This window comes from Microtus oregoni, unplaced genomic scaffold (genome assembly GCF_018167655.1).
Source record: "Microtus oregoni isolate MIOR12 unplaced genomic scaffold, Mior012 000015F_ref0000493, whole genome shotgun sequence".
Lineage (NCBI taxonomy): Eukaryota > Metazoa > Chordata > Mammalia > Rodentia > Cricetidae > Microtus > Microtus oregoni.
The window spans coordinates 28339893-28363517 of record NW_024543074.1 but is presented as its reverse complement, the minus strand read 5'-3'; the positions used below and the strand labels follow the sequence as shown (position 1 = coordinate 28363517).

The 23625-nt window shown below is 47.9% G+C and overlaps 1 protein-coding gene across 1 annotated transcript; it reads left to right on the top strand.

Moving 5' to 3' along the window:
* Positions 1-322: 322 nt before the first annotated feature.
* On the top strand, positions 323-827 carry LOC121456828 (60S ribosomal protein L32). The gene has a single exon (XM_041665305.1). The coding sequence runs from the start codon at positions 369-371 to the stop codon at positions 774-776; it is 408 nt and encodes a 135-aa protein (XP_041521239.1). The 5' UTR covers positions 323-368; the 3' UTR covers positions 777-827.
* The last annotated feature ends 22798 nt before the right edge of the window (positions 828-23625 follow it).

Below are 23625 nucleotides of genomic sequence, written 5' to 3'. Positions count from 1 at the left end.
TTCATGTACCGCCTATATACATATACCCTCGAAAGCAAAGCAAAACAAAACCCAAAGGCTAGAAGTAAGAAAAAGTGACCCAATATATATGAGACTTGCCAAAGAGCTTCAGCACGTGCCGGATGTAATGTGATCTGTGCAGGTAAAAACGTACAAAAACTACAGACACGGACGCCAAACCCACACATTTCAAGACACAATTCACGGAATTTCCCCTGCGACACTGTAGAGTTGCATGAATCTGCATGTTGTGTGAGAAATCTGAGGGCCGGGGCAAATACACAGTATTTGTCTCTTGAGTACAAACTCTCCTTAGGGTTCTTCCTCGGCGCTACCTGCGAGGTGACTGCCATCTCCTTTGCGGCATCATGGCTGCCCTCCGGCCTCTGGTGAAGCCCAAGATCGTCAAAAAGAGGACCAAGAAGTTCATCCGGCACCAGTCAGACCGATATGTCAAGATTAAGCGAAACTGGCGGAAACCCAGGGGTATTGATAACAGGGTGCGGAGAAGATTCAAGGGCCAGATCCTGATGCCCAACATTGGTTATGGGAGCAACAAGAAAACCAAGCACATGCTGCCTAGTGGCTTCCGGAAGTTTCTGGTCCACAACGTCAAGGAGCTGGAGGTGCTGCTGATGTGCAACAAGTCTTACTGTGCTGAGATTGCTCACAATGTTTCCTCCAAGAACCGAAAAGCCATCGTGGAAAGAGCAGCGCAGCTGGCCATCAGAGTCACCAATCCCAACGCCAGGCTGCGCAGCGAAGAGAATGAGTAGATGGCTTGCGTGCACGTTTTATTTGTGTTTAAATAAAACCACAAAAACTGCCGACTTGGTATTTTCAAAAAAAAAAAAAAAACCAAACCCTCCTTAGGCTTTTTCATCCTTTGCTTTAGCTGTGCGCCACCCAGTGGTAGGTTTGAGATACTGACGGTGGTTTTCCCATGAGTTCAGTCCTCAGTCTGCAGAGGATGAGATCCGTGCCTGCCCTGCTCTGATGGTTGTCCTGGAGTCTATAAACAAGATTAGGGCTCAGCATTCCACGGCAACATGTTCTCACTGGGTCTAAGTGGAGAGAGGGCCGAAGAATGAGTAATGGTTTCCCTATTCTACTGGAACTGCGGAAGGCTAATCCTGAATTTTGTCCCGAGCTAGCCCTAGTTGGGCCACTTGCTGCCATTCTGCCGTGAGATGCATGAGGGTTTGAACACAAGAAAAAAGAGGGAGGAGCGCATATTATTTTCATATTTCTTTGGGGTGTTAGAAGTTCCTGCTCAGAGCTCTGACCTGAGAGCTGGCAGGCATCCTCAGGTGCCCCCTCTGAGCATGCGCTGGTTTCTGGATTTCAGATTGTGTGACGTTCAGGCTGGAGGACACTAGTCTGTCACCGTGTGGAGAAACAAAGGGATGGGGGTCTCACACATCAAACACTGGCAGATTCTGATGAACGTTGTTCATTTGTTTAGACAAGTTTCACTATGTAACCCTGGCTGGCCTGGAACTCACTGTGCAGACTAGGCTGGTCTTGAACTCATGGAGATCCACCTGCTTCTGCCTCGCCAGTGCTGGGAATAGAGGAGAGCACCACCACATACAACATTCTGGTGTTTTGGGTTTTTCTTTTTTTCTCGTTTTGTTTTGCCGTCAATGATTTTTATTGAAGTTTATTTCTCAAAGTCTTCAGAGAATTGATGCATATGTTCCAAACATATTTCACTGTTGTTCACCGTTGTCAGGTGGAATTCCATCTTACCTGGAACCAGAAGCCCTCAATTAAGGTTTAAAGACTTAAAATAATAAATGTCCTATGATCAGAATGGAATTAAATATTAAACACTAAATTAATAATAAAAAGATACCGGAAAGACGCTCCACATAGGCTGAGATTACGCAGCCCACTTCTAAATCACTCCGGACCACAGAAGAAATCACAAGATAAATAATGTTTTGAACTAGATGAAAAATGAGAAAATGATATATTAAAAAGGTGATCACAGGGCTTCACAACCTCAGATGTATTGAGTCATCTTTGGGTAATTTAGGAGGTTGGCTCCAAGTCCTTGACTGCGGATGTCAAAATCTTCAGATGGGCAAGTTCCATGTCTAAACTGTGTCCCATTTGTGTATGACCTCCACACATTCTCTTTTGTAATTTATTTTTAAATTACTATAAATGCTTAATGCACAGTTTAATGCCAGATAAGCAGTTTCCATACCATTGACAGAACGGTAAGAAAAGAGCCTGCACATGCTCGATATAGTGCTAATTTTTCCAAAATATTTTTGGTTCTCCCTTGACGGAATCCATGTGGCCGGAGTCCCTGAGAACACACAGCTAGCTAGCTGAAAAGAAGAATCCAAATAAAAAATTCTAAGATTCCGCCTTAACAGACCAGAGAGGGAAAGCCATGTATGTGTAACACAGGAAAGTGGTAAACACACTGATGAGCAGAAAGCAATGAAATCAAAAAAAGGAGGGGCTGGAAAGGTGGCTCAGTGGTTTGAGAGCACTGGCTGCTCTTCCGGAGGACTCAGGTTTGATTCTCAGACAGGCAGATCTCTGTGAGTTCAAGGTCAGCCTGGTCTACATAGTGAGTTTCAGGACAGCCAGGGTTATGCAGAGACACCCTATCTCAAAAAAAAAAAAAAAAACTTTAAATAAATAAATAATGTGAAAATCAAGTAAGTCTTAAAGGAGAGACACTGTTATAGAGCCTCGCTCAGGAAGAGGAAACTATGAACAGTCTTCTAGCAAAAACTTATCAATAAATGAGGTGAAATGGACGCATTTCTTAAAAAGTACACATTACCGGAACCAGAGCCGAAAGAAACAGGGAGTCCGAGCAGGTTTATATGAATTTAGAATGAGTTTATAATTTGAAAACTTCTGACAAAGAAAATGTTCAGTTTGAAATGATGGTTTTTTTGTTTTTTTGTTTTGTTTTTTTTTTTTGTGAATTCTATTGAGTAGCTAGGACAGGGTATGACTGTTATGGCCTTGTGAGGGTGTCATGGTGGGTGACATGTGTCCCCGTGTGGCCCCGCGAAGGCTGTGATGGTTGTTTAGACATGTCCCAGTGTGGCCCTGTGAAGGCTGTGATCGTAGGTTAGATGTGGCCCTGTGTGGCCCTGGGAGTGAGGACAGTGAGGGAAACAAAGACACATTGTAGTCCAAAGGGAGAACAAGAAAAGGATGTTGAGGATCAAGAAGGAGGTGACAGGACAGCTGGAAGTCACCAAGAAAGAGAAAACTAGGTCCCAGTCCTACTGTTCCAACCCCAGCAGGAAGGGAAAGCCAAAGCCACAGCCGGGAGGTAGGCCCGCAGCTTGGTGACAACAGAGTGGCCGTCCTAGCTGAAGTAGACACCTGCGGTTACTGTAAACCTTAAACCAAGTGTGGTGGTGGTGGTGTGTGTGTGTGTGTGGTGTGTGTGTAGTGTGTGTGTGCACGTGTGTGCATGTGGTGTGTGTGTGGTGTGTGTGTGTGTGTAGTGTGTGTAGTGCGTGTGTGCACGTGCGTGCATGTGGCGTGTGTGTGTGGTATGTGTGTGCGTATGGTATGTGTGTGGTGTGTGGTATGTGTGCGCGCATGTGCATGTGGTGTGTGGTGTGTGTGCACACGCGCATGTGTGTGCACGCACGTGTGTGGTGTGTGTGTGTGTTTACTCCCACCGAGCCTAGCAGAGGACACCAGAATCCCTAGAGCTGGGGTTACAGATGGTTGTGAGCCATCCGCTGAGTGCCAGGAAATGAACTCTGGCCCTCTGCAAGAGCAGCAGTTGGTCTCAACTGCTGAGCCATCTCTCCCACCCCAGCAGGGCTGCCCCTAAGACCTAAACACGAGGATCAGTTGCCACACAGGGCGCCTTGGTTATTCTACTACAGCATGGGGGTAGAAGGGGTCAGGAGAAGGTTGTGGCAAGGGAGTGGATCCTGCTCAGATCTGCTGAGTTTACGCAATCGCAATCGGAAGTTTGGGCTATGGCGCCCAGTGGCTCTGAGCTCTGTAAAAAGGAGCCAGCCCTACCACCAGGGGACTACAGAGATGGAGCACATGGCTTCTGAAACTGCCTCTCTGTCAACAGGCTTTGCTCTCAGGGACAAGGGGCCCTGAACACAGGTGCAGAGAACTGCCCAGTTTCTCTGGCCTTTCCCCTCCTGCAGGGCAGCTCATTGTTGAGTGGGGGCTGAATGTGCCGAGCCCAGCAGGCAGAGTTCCCTCAGTACTTTAACCCCAGAGAATGAGTGTATAGTCTGTTTACTTCCCCAGCTCTCTCCGAGCACTCAGAACATTCCTAGGCTTGGACCTTCACAACCCCTGGGCAAACAAAAGGATACACCTCAGAAGTGAGAGGAAACTACTCTCTGAGACTCTGGCCACAAAGGTTCTCAGGGCCAGCAGCGGCTTCCAGTACCAGAGCTTAAGAGAATGCAGCCTGAAGTGGAGAAGGACCCTGGACCAGCTCAAACCAGCTGTGTATAGGGCGTGTAGACCTCCACAGTGGGGGGCTGCAAGAGTCCCAGCTCTCACTCTGTGGGGCTCCTCCAGGCAGTCTGATGCAGAAATAATTCAAGTATTCCTTAACTTTTACCTCCACGTCTCCTTTTGATAGCGTTTTTAGTATTGCTTTTATTGTGTTTTTGTTTTTAAAAATCTTTCACAATTAAATCTTGATTCCTCTTCTTGCCTGTAGTACTTGCTGATAACCATGACACCAGAAGTCAGACCGGAAGTAACCTCAGCTCTGCCGGAGGTAGAGAGTATTGCTGGGGCTGAGAAGACAGAGCCCTGGGCTCAGGGAGAAACCTTGCCTCAAAGGAATAGGCAGAGTCAATGAGGATCATACTCCATGTCCTCTTTGGGGCCATGTGTGCACACAGCATGCGCTCTCACACACGTGTGTGCACTATAATCACTAACACAGACAAAAATAAACAAAAGCTCTTATTTGGGGGTGGATATGATCGAGGTATGTAATACGCATATATGAAAATGTTGCTTTAGGGCTGGAGAGATGGCTCAGTGGTAAAGAGCATTGCCTGCTCTTCCAAAGGTCCTGAGTTCAATTCCCAGCAACCACATGGTGGCTCACAACCATCTATAATGAGGTCTGGTGCCCTCTTCTGGCCTGCAGGCATACATGCAGACAGAATGTTGTATGCATAATAAAAATAAATAAATATATTTTTTAAAACTGTTGCTTTAGATTCATTAATTTCTACCTGTATGGCTATATTAAAATATCTTAAGTTTTAAAAGACCATATACAATTAGTCATTCGATCTTGTGAAGGTTTAAATGAAAAAAGCCCCCCCCAACACACGCACACTCAGGCGCTTTGACACTTAGTTTCCAGTCCTTGGAGAGGTGTGCTGGTTTGTCCACTCCACACAATCTAAAGTCATCTGGGAAGAGGGACTCTCGATTGAAAACCTATCTCCATAAGATAAACACATGGCAAGGCTGTCATTTTCTTGACTAATGGCTGATGCGGGAAGGCCCAGCCTACTGTGGGTGGTGCCAACTCTGGGCACTTGGTCCTGGGCTGTATAAGAAAGCAGGCTGAGCAAGCCATGAGGAGCAAGCCAACAAACACTGTTCCTCCACAGCTTCGGCTTTGGTTCCTGCCTTGAGTTCCTGCCCCGACTTCCCTCAGTGATGGAGTTGTCAGATGGAATAAAGCCTTTAGTCCCTGTGCTTTTGATCATAGGGATTTATCATAGCACTAGAAAGCCTAAGACTGGAGGTTCATAGGTGTGGCCTTGCTGAAGGCAAAGGTGTCACTGGGCATGGGCTTTGAGAGTTTGTAGCCTCGTCCACTTCCAGTGTTCTTTCTGCTCCGTCCTGTGGTTAAGAATGTGTTCTCTCTGCTTCCTGTTTCGGCCGTTATACCTCCTGGCCGTGATGGAGTCTTACCCTCTGCAACCACAGCCCAGATAAACTATTCTATTAGTTACCTTGGCCATGGTATTTTGACACTGCAACAGAAAACTCAGAGGGTCACAAAGCTAAGGGCTCCCAGTCAGCAGTGGCAACAAACGCAGATGTTTTTATAACTAGTTAAGGAAAGTCACTAAAGATGAGCGGAAGCAGCACCAGTAAACAGCAAAAACAACTCAAGAATGATTACGCCCGACGCTTTATTGTGCTGCTATGATTCCTCGGAAGGTGGTGGGGAGCATCTTAGGACTTCTAGTACATCATCCTTTCATAAAGTTAAAGGAGAAAAATTTCAAAATAATGCCAGAGCTTTCACTCTCCTGGGGATTTTTCTCCCACACAAGTCGTCTTCAGAAGCTTCTGCCGTCTCTGTGGTCACGAAAGCATCTCAGTGACTCCTGGCTTGCCTTGTAGACTCACCAGCGGGGTGTCTATCAGTCACTGTGGCTCTGCTGGGGATGGGGGTAGAAGTGGGGGCAGTCCTCACCCACACCCGGCTCACACCCTTGCCTCTTGTCTGACCGTTCTACCATCTAGTTCCTGAACAAAAAGAGCAAACTGGGAGGGGCAGGTCATGTAAACAGAATTCAGGTCTCAGATGAGAGCCATATAGGCCAGATCCCCAAAGAACAGACCTGATGAAGGCCATGGGACACAGGAAGTCAGCCCTGCCCACCCATTTCCAGACTCGTTCAGGACCAAAGAGGCCTGCTAGAAATATAAGGAGCCTACAAGTCTGGACAAAATCTTGGACTGGTGGAAAGACAACGGTGATGTCTCCCATTCTACCGACTGCACAGACAAGCCGTTCTGAACACCGTCGGTTTCCATGACATCCCAGGGCTCAACTCCATTACAATGTTTGAGGTCAGTTTAGCTGGTCAGGGTTTCTAAAGCTCCCAGGGTAACTCTAATGTGAAGCAAGGTTGAGGACCATTCCCATAAATGCAGCAAGTCTTGGGAACCAAAAGTCAGAAGCCCCTACCTGTCCTCCTGGGAGTAATAACCACGAGGTCGGCGTTCTTCAATGGCCAGGACTTGCTGCTTCCGACCAGCACGTCTTTGAAAGACACAGTAGCAGCTGCTTTATAATTCAGCCAATTAATGGGGCCGCAGGTTCTTTCAGAGTCTGATGGCGCAAGAGAGGATAAAAAAAAGTGGAGGCTCTTCCTAGTGGACCATGGACAAGAAGTGGGGCCAGCAATACCAATAATCCTCCTTATCATTACTCTTAAGATCAGCCACGTGGTAAGCCAAGGATCTCAGGTCACCCATTGCTGGATTTGCAGTACGTAACGATTGATCTGAGACACACGGATGAGGGCAGGGAACTGGGTGTTCTCTCTTCTCAGTGGGTCCCTGCAGCACATATGCCCTGCAGAGCCCAGCCCAGGAGCCTCCCTCACTCCTTTGCACTCCGTGCCCAGGCATAGGAGCACAAGCATTTGACCTACTTTGGGTTCCTGCCTTTTTTCCTCCAGCCATCTCTCCATGGAAACCACCTTTGAGTTCAAACTGCAGGCTAGAGGTGCAGGCAGCTCAGCCCAAGAAGTTGTTCCTGTTTACACACTCTGGGAGACTAGCGAGTCTCTCATCCCCTTCAGGTTTCTGCTTAAAATTCTTTACCTCAGTTTTCATAAATAGTGTTTTTTCTTGCAAGGTGTGGCCCAGAAGACAGAGGACTGGAAACTTAGGAGTCAACCTCTGTACCCGGATCCGTCCCAGCCCAGAGCCGCATCCAAGCCCTCCTTCCTCACTCTCCTAAATCAGGGCGTAGAATTCAGTCCTGTAGTTGGCGGGTGGGGGGCGGGGGTGATTGTGAAAGTGGTTCTTAGGGAAACCAGTTCCCTTGGTAACTGATGAGTCTGTTGAGATGGCTGGGACTGATTATATGATCTCTCGGCCAGGACACAGAGGGTGCAGCAAGCCAGCTCAGGCAGGTGCTGTTAACATCTAGCATTGTATGGAAGGAAACTATGGCTTAGGAGGTGATGTTCTATGATAACTGAACGCAGTGGGTGGCCTAGCCAGCAGTCATTGCCACCAAGAGTCCTTCGGCATCTCCACCAGTGTCCTCAACACTATCCTCATGCATCTCTCCGTGGTTCCCTCTGGATATTGATGACAATGACAACCGATAAGGAGAAGTTGTTCATCTACAGATGCTATGACAGGCCACCACAGGGGGCACAATCCCGGAATGGCCTGGGGTGAGGACCAAATAGGTAAAGCCAAGAGAGATGCCTAAAATGGATGAGAGACTCCCAGGAAAAATGCCATGAGGATATTTTAATAAAATAGAAAAGAAAAAAAAAGAGAACGTAAGAGATTTGATTTGGCGGCCAGCCACACATTTAACACACTCACCAGTCTTGCCTTGCCTTTTCTGGTACGCTGCATGGTTACAGGACAGGGCTTTAACAGATTAGGGCTTAAATAATTTTTAACACTTTTTGAGTAGTTTTCTAAAGCACATTTTTTTTTAAACAAAGAAATGAACTCAGCTTCTAGGAGATTGTTCTCTCATCCCAGGTATGAGAGACATCATGTGGTCCTGGCTTATTTCTTGCAACTTAACAGTTCCACCCATGGTCTCGAAATAATGGTTTCATTTTTAAAATGTGTGTGTGCGTCTGTGTGTATGAATGTGTCTGTCTGTGTGCAGTGTGTATGTGTGTGTATACACATATATGTATATATATATGTATGTGTTCATGTATGTATCTCTGTGTGCCTCTCTGTGTGTATGTATGTATGTATATACGCATGTGCATGTGTTTGTCTCTCTATGTGTGTGAATGTGTGTCTCTGTGTGTGTGTGTGGTGTGTGTATCATGTCAAATGTGTGTAGGTTCCTGTGGCTCTAGAACGGAACACTGGGACCCCAGGAGCTGGAGCTACAGGTGATTTTGAACCTCTTGACCTGGATCCTGGGAAATGAACTCGTGTTCCTTGGCAGAGTAGCAAGTGCCCTTAATCACTAAGCCATCTTGCCAGCCCCAAATGACAGAATTTCACTTTTTTTCTGGCTGAAAATGATCCATGATACATGCACACTTAGTTTCTCAGGTGAGAGACGCTTGGGCTGCTTCCATTTTGTTGGTATTGTGACTAGCCTGCAACAAACATGGGAGTGAGGATAGTTCTTCCAAACACTGGCTTAGTTCTTTTGGATACAGGAAAGTAGTGAGTTTTCTAGGTCACATGTGGTTCTATTTTTAATTTTGGTTTTCTGTAAAATCTGTACAGTTGTGTGTGACTTATACTTCTATAATGTTCAACTGTTCCCCTTTCTCTGCATGCTTGCCAACATGAACTTCCTTATTTTCAACATCTGGGAGGGGGAACTGGACAAGTAAGAACTCCCCTGCCCCAATAGTTTCTTTTATTTCTCAGAATTATGGGTCTCTCAATCGCTGTACCAAGGGCTGACATATACTCCTACTTCAGACCAAGTTTTCTTACACACAAAATGGAAGCTAACAGTTCGGTGTACTGCATCCACTGGGAACACGGTCTCTCTCTTGTGGAACCATCCCTCAATATGATCATAATATAGTACTATCTGATTGGATGCAAACTCCAAGCAGATCCGAAGGGGTGAAGCTAGAACCTCCCCCACTTCTTCCCTTGGGAACCAGGGAGAGGGAACCGGTTAAGATGTGGTGGGTGGGACGGAAGTGTAGAACCTTTGCTTCTGTAGCTTGCTTGTGCCTTTCAGTCTGTCCCTTTGATCTGTCCCTGCTTAGGCACATCCCATCTCCTCCTGACAACCGTTATCTAGTTCCGGTAATGTAGCACGAATAATAAAAACTCAGAGACAGATACTGGGGTTCAAGCCAAAGATCAGAAAAGCAAAGCAGCCAAGCCACTAGAAAGCTCTTACCTCAGACAAACACAGGGGTGATCCTGTACTCAACGTGACTGCAGACTGCAACGCTCTCCACCAAACCTTGCAGACTGAGCCCTGAGCTCCTGTCTCCTCCTGTCTTATATTCCTCTCTAGTTCTGGGATTAGAGGTAGGCACCACCACCGCCTGGCTTCTATGGCTAACTAGTGTGGCTGCTGGGATTAAAGGTGTGGCCACCCCTGCCTGACCTGTGTGGCTGACTAGTGTGGCTGCTGGGATTAAAGGTGTGGCCACCCCTGCCTGACCTGTGTGGCTGACTAGTGTGGCTAGCTTTGCACTCTGATCTTCAGGCAAGCTTTATTTATTAAAACACAAATAAAATATCACTATACGGTGAGCTTCTTTTCTGCAGGACATGTGTTGACTAGAGTGTGGCATCTAAGGTCATATGGCCTCTCTAATGAAGATCACATATGACTAAAGAGAGACGGGGCCCAAAATATTGGCGAGCAAAGGCCACAAGATTGGCTGTCATTTTTGTCTGTTTGTTTCCCTCATTGCTATAGGACTCTGAGCTTTGATTGTCAAACACTTTAAAGAAATTTTATTTGTCTTGAAGAGGAAGCCATGAATTTATGTTTTAATTTTCGTGTAACATTTATTTTTTAAAATGAATCCTGATGTTGTTACAAATAAGTTTTCTGTATCACCCAACAAAATTGGGAGCATGGGGGTGGGAGGGGAGAAGGAAGGGCAGAGGGGGAAGAAGAGGGGAGAAGGGGAGGAGGAGAAGAACTTGAGGGAACAGAATAGTCGAGTTGGAGGAAGGGCAGATGAGAGAAAGGAAAGAGATAATTTGATTGAGGAAGCCATTATGGGGCAAGCAAGAAACCTAGCACTAGAGAAATTCCCAGAAATCCACAAGGATGACCCAGCTAAAGCCCTAAGCAATAGAGGAGAGGGTGCCCAAACTGGCCTTGCCCTGTAGTCAGATTGATGACTATCTTAAATGTCACCATAGAACCTTCATCCAGTAACTGATGGAAGCAGAGGCAGAGACCCACAGTGGAGCACTGGGCTGAGCTCCCAAAGTCCAGTTGAAGAATGAGAGGAGTGAGAATATGAACAAAGAGGTCAAGACCATGATGGGGTCACCCACTGAAACAGTTTACGTGAGTTAATGGGAGCTCACCAACTCTGGCTGGATAGGGAAGGAACCAGCATAGGACCAAACTAGACCCTCTGAATGTGGGTGACAGTTTTGTGGCTGGGGCAGACTATGGGACCACTGGCAGTGGCACCAGGATTTATCCCTACTGCTTGTATTGGCTTTTTTGGAACCCAGTCTCTTTAGATGGATACCTTGCTCAGCCTATATATAGTAGGAAGGGCCTTGGACCTTCCCCAAAGCAATGTGCCTTATCCTGTCAGAGGAGTGGATGGGATATAATAAAAATATAGGGCTGAAGAGATGGCTCATTGATTAAGAATGTTTTCTGTATTCTTATCTTACAGAAGACCTGGATTCAGTTCCCAGCACCCACATCAGGTAGGTCACAACCACCTAAGCACAGTTCTAGGGGATATGATGCCCTCTTCTGGTCTTCATGGGAACCTGCACATACATAATACATGCGCACACACACACACACACACATACTGGGGGTGGGGGGCTGGGAAGATGGTTCGGGGAATAAGATGTTTGCAGGGTTTGCTGTATATACAGGATGACCAGAATCCAGGTCCTTAGAATCTATGCCAATGCTGGGAGAGCACAGAGGCCTGCCTGTTTGTCTAGGATTCAGAAAGCAAAGACAGGGAGCTTCAGAGCAAGCTGGCTAGCTAAAAGTCCTAGCTTCCTTTCTGTTGCTGTGACAAAACAGCCCGACAAAAAGCAACATAGGGGAGAGCTTATTTCGCTCACAGTCCCAGCAGGGAAATCAAGGTGGCTGGGTCTGAAGCAGCTAGTACGTCCTGGTCAGGGTAGCAGAAAGGAATCTGTGCACACCCACTCGTGTGTTTGCTGTGCTCGGTTCAGCTTTTCCACGCTGATACACTTCAGGATCCCCGCCGAAGGAATGGTGCCGTCCACAGTGGGTTAAGTCTTCCTCCATCAATCAGCTTGCTTGAGACAATTCCCTACAAACAAGCCCACAAGCCAATCAATGGAAGCAATCCCTCATTGAGACTCGTTTCCCAGGCATTTCTAGGTTGTGTTGTGTGCAATTGATAATTAAAAGCTAACTATTGCACTAGAGTGGATACATTGCTGACGTCTGGGCCAAGAGCCATTGAGGAAGACACTCTCACATGCCCCCACACATGTGAACATGCATACCACACATGCACATACACATATCCCCTCCACGTATGCGCAATAAAGATGAAGATGAACAACGATGTTGTGCAACGATGTTGGAAAACATTGGGAACTTCTCCCAAACCATGCAGTCCCTCCAAGTTCACGCCATACTGATCATAGCAACGGCAAAAACAAAACCCGACAACCCTAGCCTGATTAGGGTAGGTTGCAGGCTTTCCCTGTTGCAAAAATCCAGAAACGCTAGGATGTAGTTGGGAAAGATTAGAGTGTGTGACAATCTATCTAGTTGGTGACAAGTTCTAGCCTGTGATATCAATATCTTGGAAATGGGCTGGAACTTAACAGAAGCACAAGGCACACAGCACAGCTGATGCACCGGGGTGCTCACAGGCTGCGTGGAAAAGAGGGACTTGCAAAAGCTACATGCTGTGAGATGCCCCTCTGTATGCTGTGAATATATCTTATTACCATTGGTTAATAAAAAAGCTGATTTGGCCAATAGCCAGGCAGAATATAGCTAGGCAGAAAATCCAAGCAGAGATACAGAAAAAAGAAGGTGAAGTCTGGGAGATGCCAGCAGCTGCCAGAGAAGCAAGATGTGAAGTAAAACCATGGCCACGTGGCAGTACATTGATTAATAGAAATGGGTTCATTTAAAATGTAAAAGTTAGTTAGTAGTAAGCCTGAGCTATCAGCCAAACAGATTGTAATTAATATTGAACCTCAGAGTGGATATTCTGGAACTGGCAGATGGGAGAGAAACTTCCAGTTACAGCTACATTTTCACAAGATAACAAAACCCCAAATTTTCAATTTTAGGAAACATCTCTGGCAAGCTCTTTAATTATGCAAAGAAACCTCCCAAGTTACTTAAGACCCTCTTCTCTTGAACCCACTCCCTTTCCTGAAGGAGACAAACCACTCTTTGTTTCTAAGTTGCTTCTAGAGGCAGGAAGACATTACTTGGACATGGCCATTGCTGATGTGACAAATTAGGTCGTGTTGTAGTAAGCTGGACCCTTGATCCAATGTAACTGATGACCTTCTAAGAAGAAAAGAGACAGACAGACAGACAGACAGACACACACACACACACACACACACATACACGGGATGGGGCGGGGACAAAGCTACGCAATGTCAAGAGCCTAGAGCTTGAAGTTCTGCAAATTGGCCCAGAGCCTCCCAAAGTGCTAGAAAGTTCTCTACCGCGGAACTCCAGCCTCAGCCTTGAGTTCTGTAACTGGAAGCTAAGCAGGAAGCAGAGAAGTAAGGAAAGGTTCTCCCCTGCATCTTCTCAAGGAAGCATGGCTTCGCCCAGATCATGATGACCAATGTCTAGGCTCTAGTAAGAGGATGTCTCTGTTGTTTTGAGCCACCTACCTAGTGGCGGTAGTGGGTTAAAGCAGCCTTGGGAAACAACCCTGGGGTAGGGACGACCCCTACTGTGCTCACCTTTCCTCTTCTTCCCCATTGCAGACCACCCTTCTTATCTCAGTGACAAACACTCTTGGTAGCCATTTCCTTTTCCTTGCTGCAACTAGCCCCTCCCCTCTTCACTTGAGGGCTAAAACTGGATGGGTTGAAGTCCACTAGGATATGCCTGCTCTTTCTAACCCATCATGATTATAGGAGTACCCATGTACTAGCAAATGACACTTGAAACTATCTCCTGAAGCTTCTGTGAAAAAGAAGTAGTGTGTGCGTGTGCGTGCGTATGTGTGCATGTGCGCATGCACATGCCCATGAAAACCAGAAGGGTGCTGGATCCTCAGGAACTGCAGTTACAGATAGTTGTAAGATACTGGACAAGTGTGCTGCACACCAAATCTGGGTCCTCTGGAAGAGCACTCTTAATTGCTGAAAATCTCTGCAGGCCAAGATTTTCTTTTGTGATGAAAAGGGAAAGGTCAAGAAAGGGGTGTGTCTCAGCAGTAGATGCTCCCTAGCAAGCAGGAGACCCTGGGTTTGATCCTCCACCCACAGGAACAGCAGACATCTGAGTGCTTGGTTGTCTAATGGGTCCACTCCCAGTCTCAGGGCAGGCACTGAACAAAGTGCCGTGAGCATTCTGCCTCTTGCCTGTGATGAGAATTACACGTATGTCTCTCTGTCACTGTTCATACAGGCTCAGCAGAGAGGAACGACATGGGTTAACAGAATCTGAGGAAAACGTATGAATCACTGGGTAGAAAGGAAGACAAATCGCTCTGATGCCACCGGAATTCTGAGGCTTTGAAATGTCAGCATGAGTCATAGCTGGTCATGTTTTATAAGTTAAAAAGCAATTCTATTGTGTGTTACTCACAGGGTGCCTGATTACTTCACGGGGGTGGACAGGAACAATCTATCGCCGTTTGACAGACTGGCTGCTGAATGAGGGAAGAAAGCCATTAAACCAAACACAACAAGCAGTGGGTACCTCTTCCCCTCCCGGCACCACCAGAGTTCTCCAGGTTGATTTGCACTGAGGGGGGCAAGAAAACCATCTGTTATGCTTTGGTTATTGCTCAATTGTGTTCCCCAATGGCTCAAGCATTGGGGCCTTGGTCCCTACGGTGGTTGGACATTTAAGAGGTGGTGTCAAGTAGATGTCAGGTAGGCCATTGAAGGCACTGCCCTAGAAAAGATTAATGCCGTTGTTGAACAACGAAGAGCAGGCCTGACCTCTGCATTGCCCTGGCTTCCAGCATTACCACGTGATTGCTCTTTCACGTGGCCACACCACCATGATTTCATCTGTCACGGGTCCTCCACAAAAGCTGAGCCGATAGCAACACTTTGCCCTTGAGCCTACAAAACCATGAGCTAAGTAGGACTCTGTACTGTATAAAGCTACCAGGCTTGGACACCACTTGAAAGCAAAAGTAAACGGCCCAATGCATTTCCCTTTCAGAACACAAAGCACAGCCACTACGATGAAAGCCAGCCACGTCCAGGAGCACACACACTCCGGGCATAACCTGAGCACCAAGAGCTGGAACTAGGAATGGAGAGGGTCCGTTCCAGAAAGCCATAAAGAGAACACATGCAAACCAGGCGGCTTTTGACCTTGGTAGAAAAATTGTAACATCAGTTCGGAAATGAACACCCCACTGTTCCTTTCTATCAGGCAAGCTGTTGTGCTCCCTCCTCCTGGAGGCTCTGCTTCAGCAAAGGAGTGGCAGTGACTAGGAAGTGATGGTCTGTGCCTTTCACCACTCAGGTTACCACTTACCTCTACCAGTTCAGCCTCAGGGCCAGCCGAGTCCAGACTGAGGTCTCAATGTAAGGCTCAATATAAGGGCTGGAATCCTCCCTCTTTTCCTTGCCTGTCCTCTGCCACCACACACAGCTGATCTTTCTTTCCTTAAGCGATTATTTAACTTTGTGTATGAACTTTCTGGCCTGCATGTGTGTGCACCATGAGCATATGCCCAGTGTCTGTGGAGGGCAGAACCCCGGGATCGGGAGTTGGGATGGTTGTATGAGACTTCATGGGGATCCTGGGACTCAAACCCAGGTCCTCTTCAAGAGGAGCAAGTGCTGTAAACCACTGAGCCACCTGTCCAGCCCAGTCTCACTTCCTTTATCACAGGCAGAGAGGAGGCCAAGTGTGGCGGTCCCTTCCCTTAAATCCAGCACTCAGGAGGCAGAGCCAAGAGGATCTTTCTGAGTTCGAGGCCAACCTGGTCTACGCTGTAGCTCCAAGACAGGAAGGAGGGAAGGAGGGAAGGAAGGAGGGAAGGAAGGAAGGAAGGAAGGAAGGAAGGAAGGAAGGAAGGAAGGAAGGGAAAAGCTGGGGGGTGGCAAAGCCAAACAAAGTTGCACATTTTCTAACTCTTCCTATTTGAGACTCACACGAGCTTCCTTGCCTGCATTCGGAAGCTGGGTTTCCCGACTTTGTAATGTCTGAATTGTGCCTTTTATGCAAGCCAGCATAGCAGGCAACGAGTCACACTCTTGGTCTTCTGTATGGGACCTGAGGGAACAACTCCTCTAAGCCAAAGTGGCCCATTGTGCCCATCGGCCATGCTTAGCTGCCATTGGCACCTGGCCCGCTAGTCTCACACGATGCCGGCCAGAACTGGCCCTAGATCCATGGATTGGACCTGAGATAGAGGGAGTAGCGATGGATGGTCCCAACTAGAAAACTTGTTTGTTTGTTTTTTTACAATAATCTCTTTCTCGTCACGTTTCCAGTGGAATGATTTGATGATCTCTTCCTCCAAAGAAGGCCTGTGTTTGCTTCAGCAAAGGTCTGGGGCCTGTCTAATCCACCAGTTCTTGGACCTCAGGTGTGTGTGTGTGTGTGTGTGTGTGTGTGTGTGTGTGTGTGTGTGTGTCTGGGTGCCCTGCTCTGATTGGGAGCAGACATTTCTGGTTATTTCATTCATTCATTCGTTTGTTTTGAGACAGTTTCACTATGTACTCCTGACTGACCTGGAACTCTAGGTAGACCAGGCTGGCTTCAAATTCACAGACACCTGCCTACCCCTCCTTCCCAAGTGCGAGGGTTAGAAGCACGTGCATCCTTGTCCAGCATTCATTCTGAATTTTTCTGAGATGGTTCTTCCTTCTCTGCCCAGAGGTGGGGATAAGACAAACCAGGTTTCTTTTTGCCTACTTTGTGGTCTTTTCAGAGCCTACGGTCACTGTCTCTCACGAGCCACACGGGAATGCCCCTTGGCTCCACCACAGGCGGTGATCCCTTGTGCTGGAATGGTTCTAAGGAATGTGATTAACTGCCCCGCTGTGAGAACAGGAAGTTAAAGGTGTGGTTTTCACCTCTATAGCCTGTATCCAGCCGTCTTGCCAAATTTTATTATTAATTCTGCTATTTTATACTAAAGTTGTCATATTTTCTAGGTGTTTAGTCTATAATCATGAACTTTCTTTTTGTCTTTGCTAGAATTTCTAGAAATCTGATAAGTAAAACCTATGTGGAATATCTTGCTTATTTTCTCTTTAAATTTATTAGATTTAGTAATTTTTCTCTTTAGAAATTTTTCTTTTTAACTTTTTAAAGAAATAAACTTTATTAATTTAATAAATTTCCTAGTAGGCCTATTTTGTTCGTTTGTTTGCTTGTTTTTGAGACAGGGTTTCTCTGTGTTGCCCTAGCTGTCCTGGAACTCGCTCTATAGACCAGGCTGGCCTGGCCTTGACCTCACAGAAAGCCACACGCCTCTGCCTCCTGAGAGCAGGGGTTAAAGGCATGTGTCACCACAACCACTGGTCAGGCCTATTTTCTTTAGTTTTCCTCTTTTCTAACTAAAAATGTTTTAAAAGATTCATTATATTTTATTTTATGTGTGTCTTGCCTGAATGTGCATCTGTGGACCACACACGTGCAGTGCCCACGAGGGACAAAAGAGGGCATCAGATCTCCTAGAACTGACCTGGAGTTACAGACGGCTGTGAGATGCCATGTAGGTGCTGGGAATCAAACTTGGGTCCTTTCCGAGATCAGCCAGTGCTCTAACCCACTGAGCCCTCTCTCCAGCCCCTGAAGGTTTATTCATAGTTAGGCTATGGTTGAAACTCATCCTGGCAGCTGGGGTCTGGGGTGGTATCCGTGGTTCTTGTTTCCACCGAGGGCTCAGTGGATGCCCCGGATTTGGTTACCTACCTGGGACGGTGCTGGTGCCTTGGGGACATGCTGATCTCGGTGGCCTGGGCTGCCACAGAAGCAATGGTGGCATCTGGGCCTGAGTGGCTGCTGAGGGCCATGACGTCTGGGTTGGTGGTCCTGCTGCAGCTGGGGTCAGTGGTGATGTCCCATGGCCTGTGTTAGCCTGGGGGTCATTGAAACCATGCTGTGCTAAGCATACCCAGCCTTCCCTGACCCTGGGATGGCTGGCCCTGCCCTTGCTGGATACTGCAGCACGCAAGTTGGCCCTACCTCTCAGGGGAGAGTGCACCTCGGCACTCAGGAAAGACGGCCCCACTTCTCACCAGGGGCATGCCTCTCACGTGGACAGCACATTAGAGCTGACCCTGGTGTTGGGGACGCAGGGGAGCTAGCCCTGAGGGTGTGAGAGCAACAAAGCTGATCCCACAAACCCCTCTGCCGTGTGGTAGGTGGCATGGGTGAATGAAAAATACCCTCCCTCTCCACTCCTTGCTACCTGTGGCAGGAGAGAGAGCTGGCCCCAGGGTCCTGAGAGTGATCTAGCCCTGCCCCTCACCAGCTGCAGCACACAGGAGAGTGGGTAGGCACACTAGAACCGACCCTGCTGTCAGAGGGCACGAACGATCCAGTGCTGAGGGCCTGAGAGCAGGAAAGCCGATCCCCTCCCCAAACCCCTCATCCCCTCAGTAGCAATCAGGCGAGAAGGCCTTGTACTTCGCCTGGGCTAAACAGTAGAGCTGGTGTGGGTGACCTGGATCTGAGGCCCTGAGAGCCAGAGAAGAGGCCCGCTTCTTGCTGTAGGCTGCATTGTGTGAGCTAGCTGAGGCAGCGCCGGAGAGCTTGCCCAGATAGCAATGATGAGGAACCGCTGCTGCTGACCAACCCAGCTACCGCCCAGGCCCAGAGCCACTGCTGTGAGTCGGCCCACCCCAGCATGCACTGGACCTACGAACTGTTGAAGCAAGTGAAGAGGATGAACCTACAGATCCAAAAAACGGCAGAGGGTGGGTGTGAGGGGGCGGGAGTGGGGGGATGGGAGGGATGAGGGGCAGGTAAGTGGGATTGGAATGCACCATGCGAAATACACAAAGTCAATAAAAATTAATAACAAAGAAGCTATTGTCTAACCCATTTGAGATGCTATAACAAAATACGGTAGAAAAGAACTTATAAATGATGGAACTGTCATAAGCACCAATCTGGAGGCCGAGAAGCCGGCAGAGTCGGTGTCTCACGGGAGCCATCTCTCTGTCTCCCAGATGGTACCTCACATAGCAGGAGGCGGCACAAGCTCCCAGACCTTTTACAAAGACAGTAATCTCACTCACCGGGGCTTTGTTTAATTGCTTCCTAAAGTCCCCACTTCTTGATACTGTTGTGCTGGGGATTAGATCTCAGCATATGGGGTTTGGAGGGATGCAGACATTCAGATCACAGAATTTACCATCCTTTTTTCATGGATTAGAGAACCGTGACACAGTACGAGTAAATACTGTCTCTCATTCATACCGCAGCTAACTGACTAAGACAGAGCCGGAAGCCAGCTGTCCCCCTTTCTGGATTCCTGTTCTAACCACCACTCAGCAGTGCCACTTGAGACTGCGTGTATTGAAACCCATATTCCATGCTGACTATAATACTTTTACTGCTAATGCATTTCCTGTGGCACCCGGGGCCTCACACACCTTAAACAAGTACTCCACTGCTAAGCTGTCTCTCTGGGCCTTTTACTTTTGCTTGTTTGAGACAGGGTCTCAGTGTGCAGCCCTGGCTGGCCTGGAGTTCAGTATGTCATCCAGTTACAGTCTCCAGAGTGCTGGGATTGAAGGCATGCACCATCACGCCAGGCTCTTTTCACCTTTTATTTGGGGACAAAGGTTTACTAAATTGCCCAGGCTGACCAGCAGCTCACTCTGTAGCCCAGGCAAGTCTTAAATGTTAATTTCCCTGCCTTGGGCTCTCAAGTAACTAGGCTTATCTGCCTGCATTGCCCAGCTCAGTGGCTGTTAAGTTTTTGAAAAGACGTGTATTATTAACACACATTTGTTTACAGAGGACTCCCTGGGCCTAGCATTGACTGATTTCCCATCAATCATTATGGATAGTAATGAAGAGGAGTCTTGGACAAAGAGAAAAGAAATTCAGCCTTTAAGTAACTTTCCATATAGACACTTTAGAAACACAGAATCCACCAAAGGTGTTGATGGGCTACTGTAATGTTTTGTAGACACATATCTAAGCATGGAATATTTTAGAATTTTCCTTTCCATACTTTAGAGCCCATAAAGGTGTCCACCCCTCAAGCACTTATGTAAACACTGGAGAAAGGTTAGCTCTGTAAACACTGGAGAAAGGTTAGCTCTAAGCCCTGATTACCCAAGGGACAAGTCACCTCTGCCTAAGCACAACAAGGAAATAAACTCAGAAACCACAAGCCTCCCGAGAGCCACCCAGAAGTCAGGGGAGGTGGCACACACCTGGAGGTTCCAGCTACTCATGAAGTTGAAGATCATTTGAGCCCAAGAGTTTGGGGTCAGCTTGGGCAGCACAGTGAGACCTTCCCTCCAAAAAGAAGAAGGGAGAAGAGGAGGAAGAGAGAAAGGAAGGAAGGAAGGAAGGAAGGAAAAAGAAAGGCTAGCTAGCAGGCTTTACATATGGTGGTGTTTAGTACAGACTCTTAGCCACGCTTGACTCTGCTGCTCTGAGACCTCTCTGGCCCCACTCCATCTGCTCCAAAGCCTTTGGCATCAGCTTCTTATCTCCCAAATCCCTAGATCCAGTGAGGTGTAAGCGCATTTCCTATAAACCAGAAGGTCTCCAGTTGCCAAATGCCTTGCCTCACCTCACCTCCAGGTAAGATCCTGACACCACCCTCAGGAATATGTTTTGACTGAGGAGCACCCTCCATGCAAATGAGTCCTGGTTAGGGCTCAAGCAAAGAGCAGCGCCCACCGCTGTTAGATTCAGTTACATAAAGGCTGGTGAAGCCATTTGTCCGAATGTGCTAGAGAGGAGGAATCTCTAGGGAGAGCGGCTGCCAGGGTATTTGAAAGGTTGAAAAACAGAGCGGGCAGGAGGAAGCTTTCAGAGGAAATAGCACCAGGTCGGACAAGGGCAGAGGAGATCTGTGACAGATAAGAGGAACTCAGTTCAGAAGCAGGAGCGCTGAGAGGGAAAAGAGCACCCAGTGGATAAACAAAAAGAGGGTGTAACCGCCGCCAGGTCATGAAACCTGCGGACTGGGGACTTTCCCAGGTTAGTCAAGGCTCCAATTTCACCCAGGCAGGCATCTGCCTTGATGAAGAAAGCGGGGTCCCCTGCTTCCTCGGTCCTGGAGAGCTATGCACACTTGTTTGGTTGGAGTGTTGGATAGGCATGTTTTTGCCTGGAGTATTGTTATTTCAAGCCGGGCTGACTGACCTCCGGCCTGCTCTGGTTTGTCAGTGCCCACAGGGTGTCTCGTTTACATTCCCACAGCTGCAGGGAAACCTGTTACCCGACTCCCTGCCTCCTCCCACTCCTGGCTTCTAGTCCTGGTTGACATGACTCAGCTAAGTAGAGATACTGGCCAGGCCAAGCCCCTGCATCCCAGTGGGGTTATCTAAGGTTTATCTAAACACATCCTCTAAAAGGCCAAGTAAGTTAGGTGCTAAGGTGCCGGTTTGGGACTGGAAAGTTAGATAACTAGGCACAGAAAACCCAGTGGTAACCGAAAAGATGGGCCCAGCAGAGAGGAAAACGACAGACCCACTCCTTGGCTCCTTCTAGTCTGATGCCCTTCTCATTTCAAACAGGAGAAGCAGCACAGCCTGAGGCAGAGAGAGAACTGGGGGGCCAAGTAGGGGGTGAGAACTGATAGAGAGAAAATTAGGATGAAATGAACTGGAGGACGGCCATACTAGGAAGTAGTGACCCTACTATGCACCTGGGTTTGTGATGGGGCCCTTACGTCTCCTCCCACTAGAGGGCCATCCTAGGTTAACCTGCTTTTAGAGATGCCAAGGAACTGTGGGAGTCAGGAACAATACTCTTCATAAGTCACCAGGTCCCGGATGTCATTGCAGGATACACATATGCTGATGCCAGGATTCAGAGTCCTCCGTTCCTCGGATTGAGACAATCTGTTTACTTGGACTAAAACAGTTAAAAGACATCGTAAGCTACCTTGAATCCGAGCTCCTTTCTTGTAGAAACCCCCCCACCTATTGTTCGGCTTTTTGTGTATTATTTTTAAGACAAGATCTTATCATGTAGCCCAGGCTGGCCTTGGGACCTCTCCCCTTCTTCTCAGCCTCCTGAGTTCTGGAATCACACGCATACACCTCATGACATTTTTGTTTCTTAGTTTGCTTGTTTGTTACATTTGTTTGTCTTTAATCCATTTAATTTTCATTGAAAATGCCTTGCTGTGTTTCCTTCTCTGGCCCTAAGCTCCTGACTTAACCTGTTCTCCAGCCTAGGCCTCCAGAGCAGCTGGACCAACTGGTGCGCACTTCCGTGTGGGGTTCTACCTTAGTTTAATAGGAGGCAGAACCATCTATCTGCAGACACGGAACACATGTGTTCGCCTTCCTGGTGCTCTGTCGACCGAGGAGGAACACACAGGACTAAGGCCAAAGGGGTCAGGGCCACGGCTTTGAACTTGAATTTGGGAGCTCCTCTGCCAAGATGCAGAGAACATTTATTTCCAAAGAGTAGCAAAGGTCATGAGACCCAGTGTTTGCAGCCAGCTGCCAGCAGCGACACCTAGTGTCCTAGTGGTGGCTTGAGCAACTTTTAGTCTAGTGCCAGTCCCATCCTGCCAGACCTGTCTGTAGTCTTCTTGGTGGTTTTGTGAGTAACCATCATGTCTCGTTCATGAACTATGTTAGAGTTTGTATCTATGGGTTTTTAAAAGGATTTATCTATATGTGTGTGTGTGAGTGCCCGTGTGAGTTTATGCGCATCACATGCATGCAGGTGCCTGGGGAGACCAGAAGAGGGTGTCAGATCCCCTGGAATTATAGTTCCAGGTGGTTGTACTCTGCTTGATGTGGGTGCTGAGAACCCACCCTCTTGCAAGAGCACTGAACCAGCTCTCCAACCTGGTCCATGGATTTTTAACAATCTGACACAGACCTTAAGCTCTAACATAGACATTGGCCAAAGTCCTAGAACCAAAATATTTCAAATAAGTAAAGTCAGAGCAGAGATTGCCTTCATGAGGAATTCAGGACAAACTGTTAGCATGTTAATAGGGGTGGGAAGTGGGGGGAGATGACAGATGGGGACTGGGTGGGAAGAGGCGATAGTAACAAATTTGATAAAGGAGCTGAGAGGGTGGTCATGCAGGGTAGGACTGCTATCCCAGCATAGGCTTTGGTCAACCCAATCAGCAACACCCCCAACACACACACACACACACACACACACACACAGGCTCAGGGGACTCAATGTGGTTTTCTATCCAGCTAATTCATGTAGTCACCAGACAGATTTGTGATGGCACAATGGCCCCACAACCATCCTGCACCGTTCCCTATCTCAGTGGTGTTCCTGTGGTCCTGAACCTGAAACCTGGGCCAGTGTGGCCTTACCTCCTTCCCAGGCCATGTTCTTCTGTAGGCTGTGTATCTGAAGGCTGAATTCCATGCTGACTTCCTGTGACCTGGTCACTGGATGAGTTGGGGTGGCGGCAGGTGGGGAGGGGGGCGGGGACAACTGGGGAATGAGAGGGGAGAGGCACATCCGTTAAGTTCTAGAAACCAAGCGATCACAGGAAGACTTGTCTTTTTTGGTGTTTCTTGTGGATGGCATGCATGCCTGCTCCTCGACTCCTAGCCACCTCTGCAGATCGTGCCCCTGGTACGTGGGCACAGGAAGAGCTGGGCTGCACGGAGCTTCACAGAGGCTGCAGG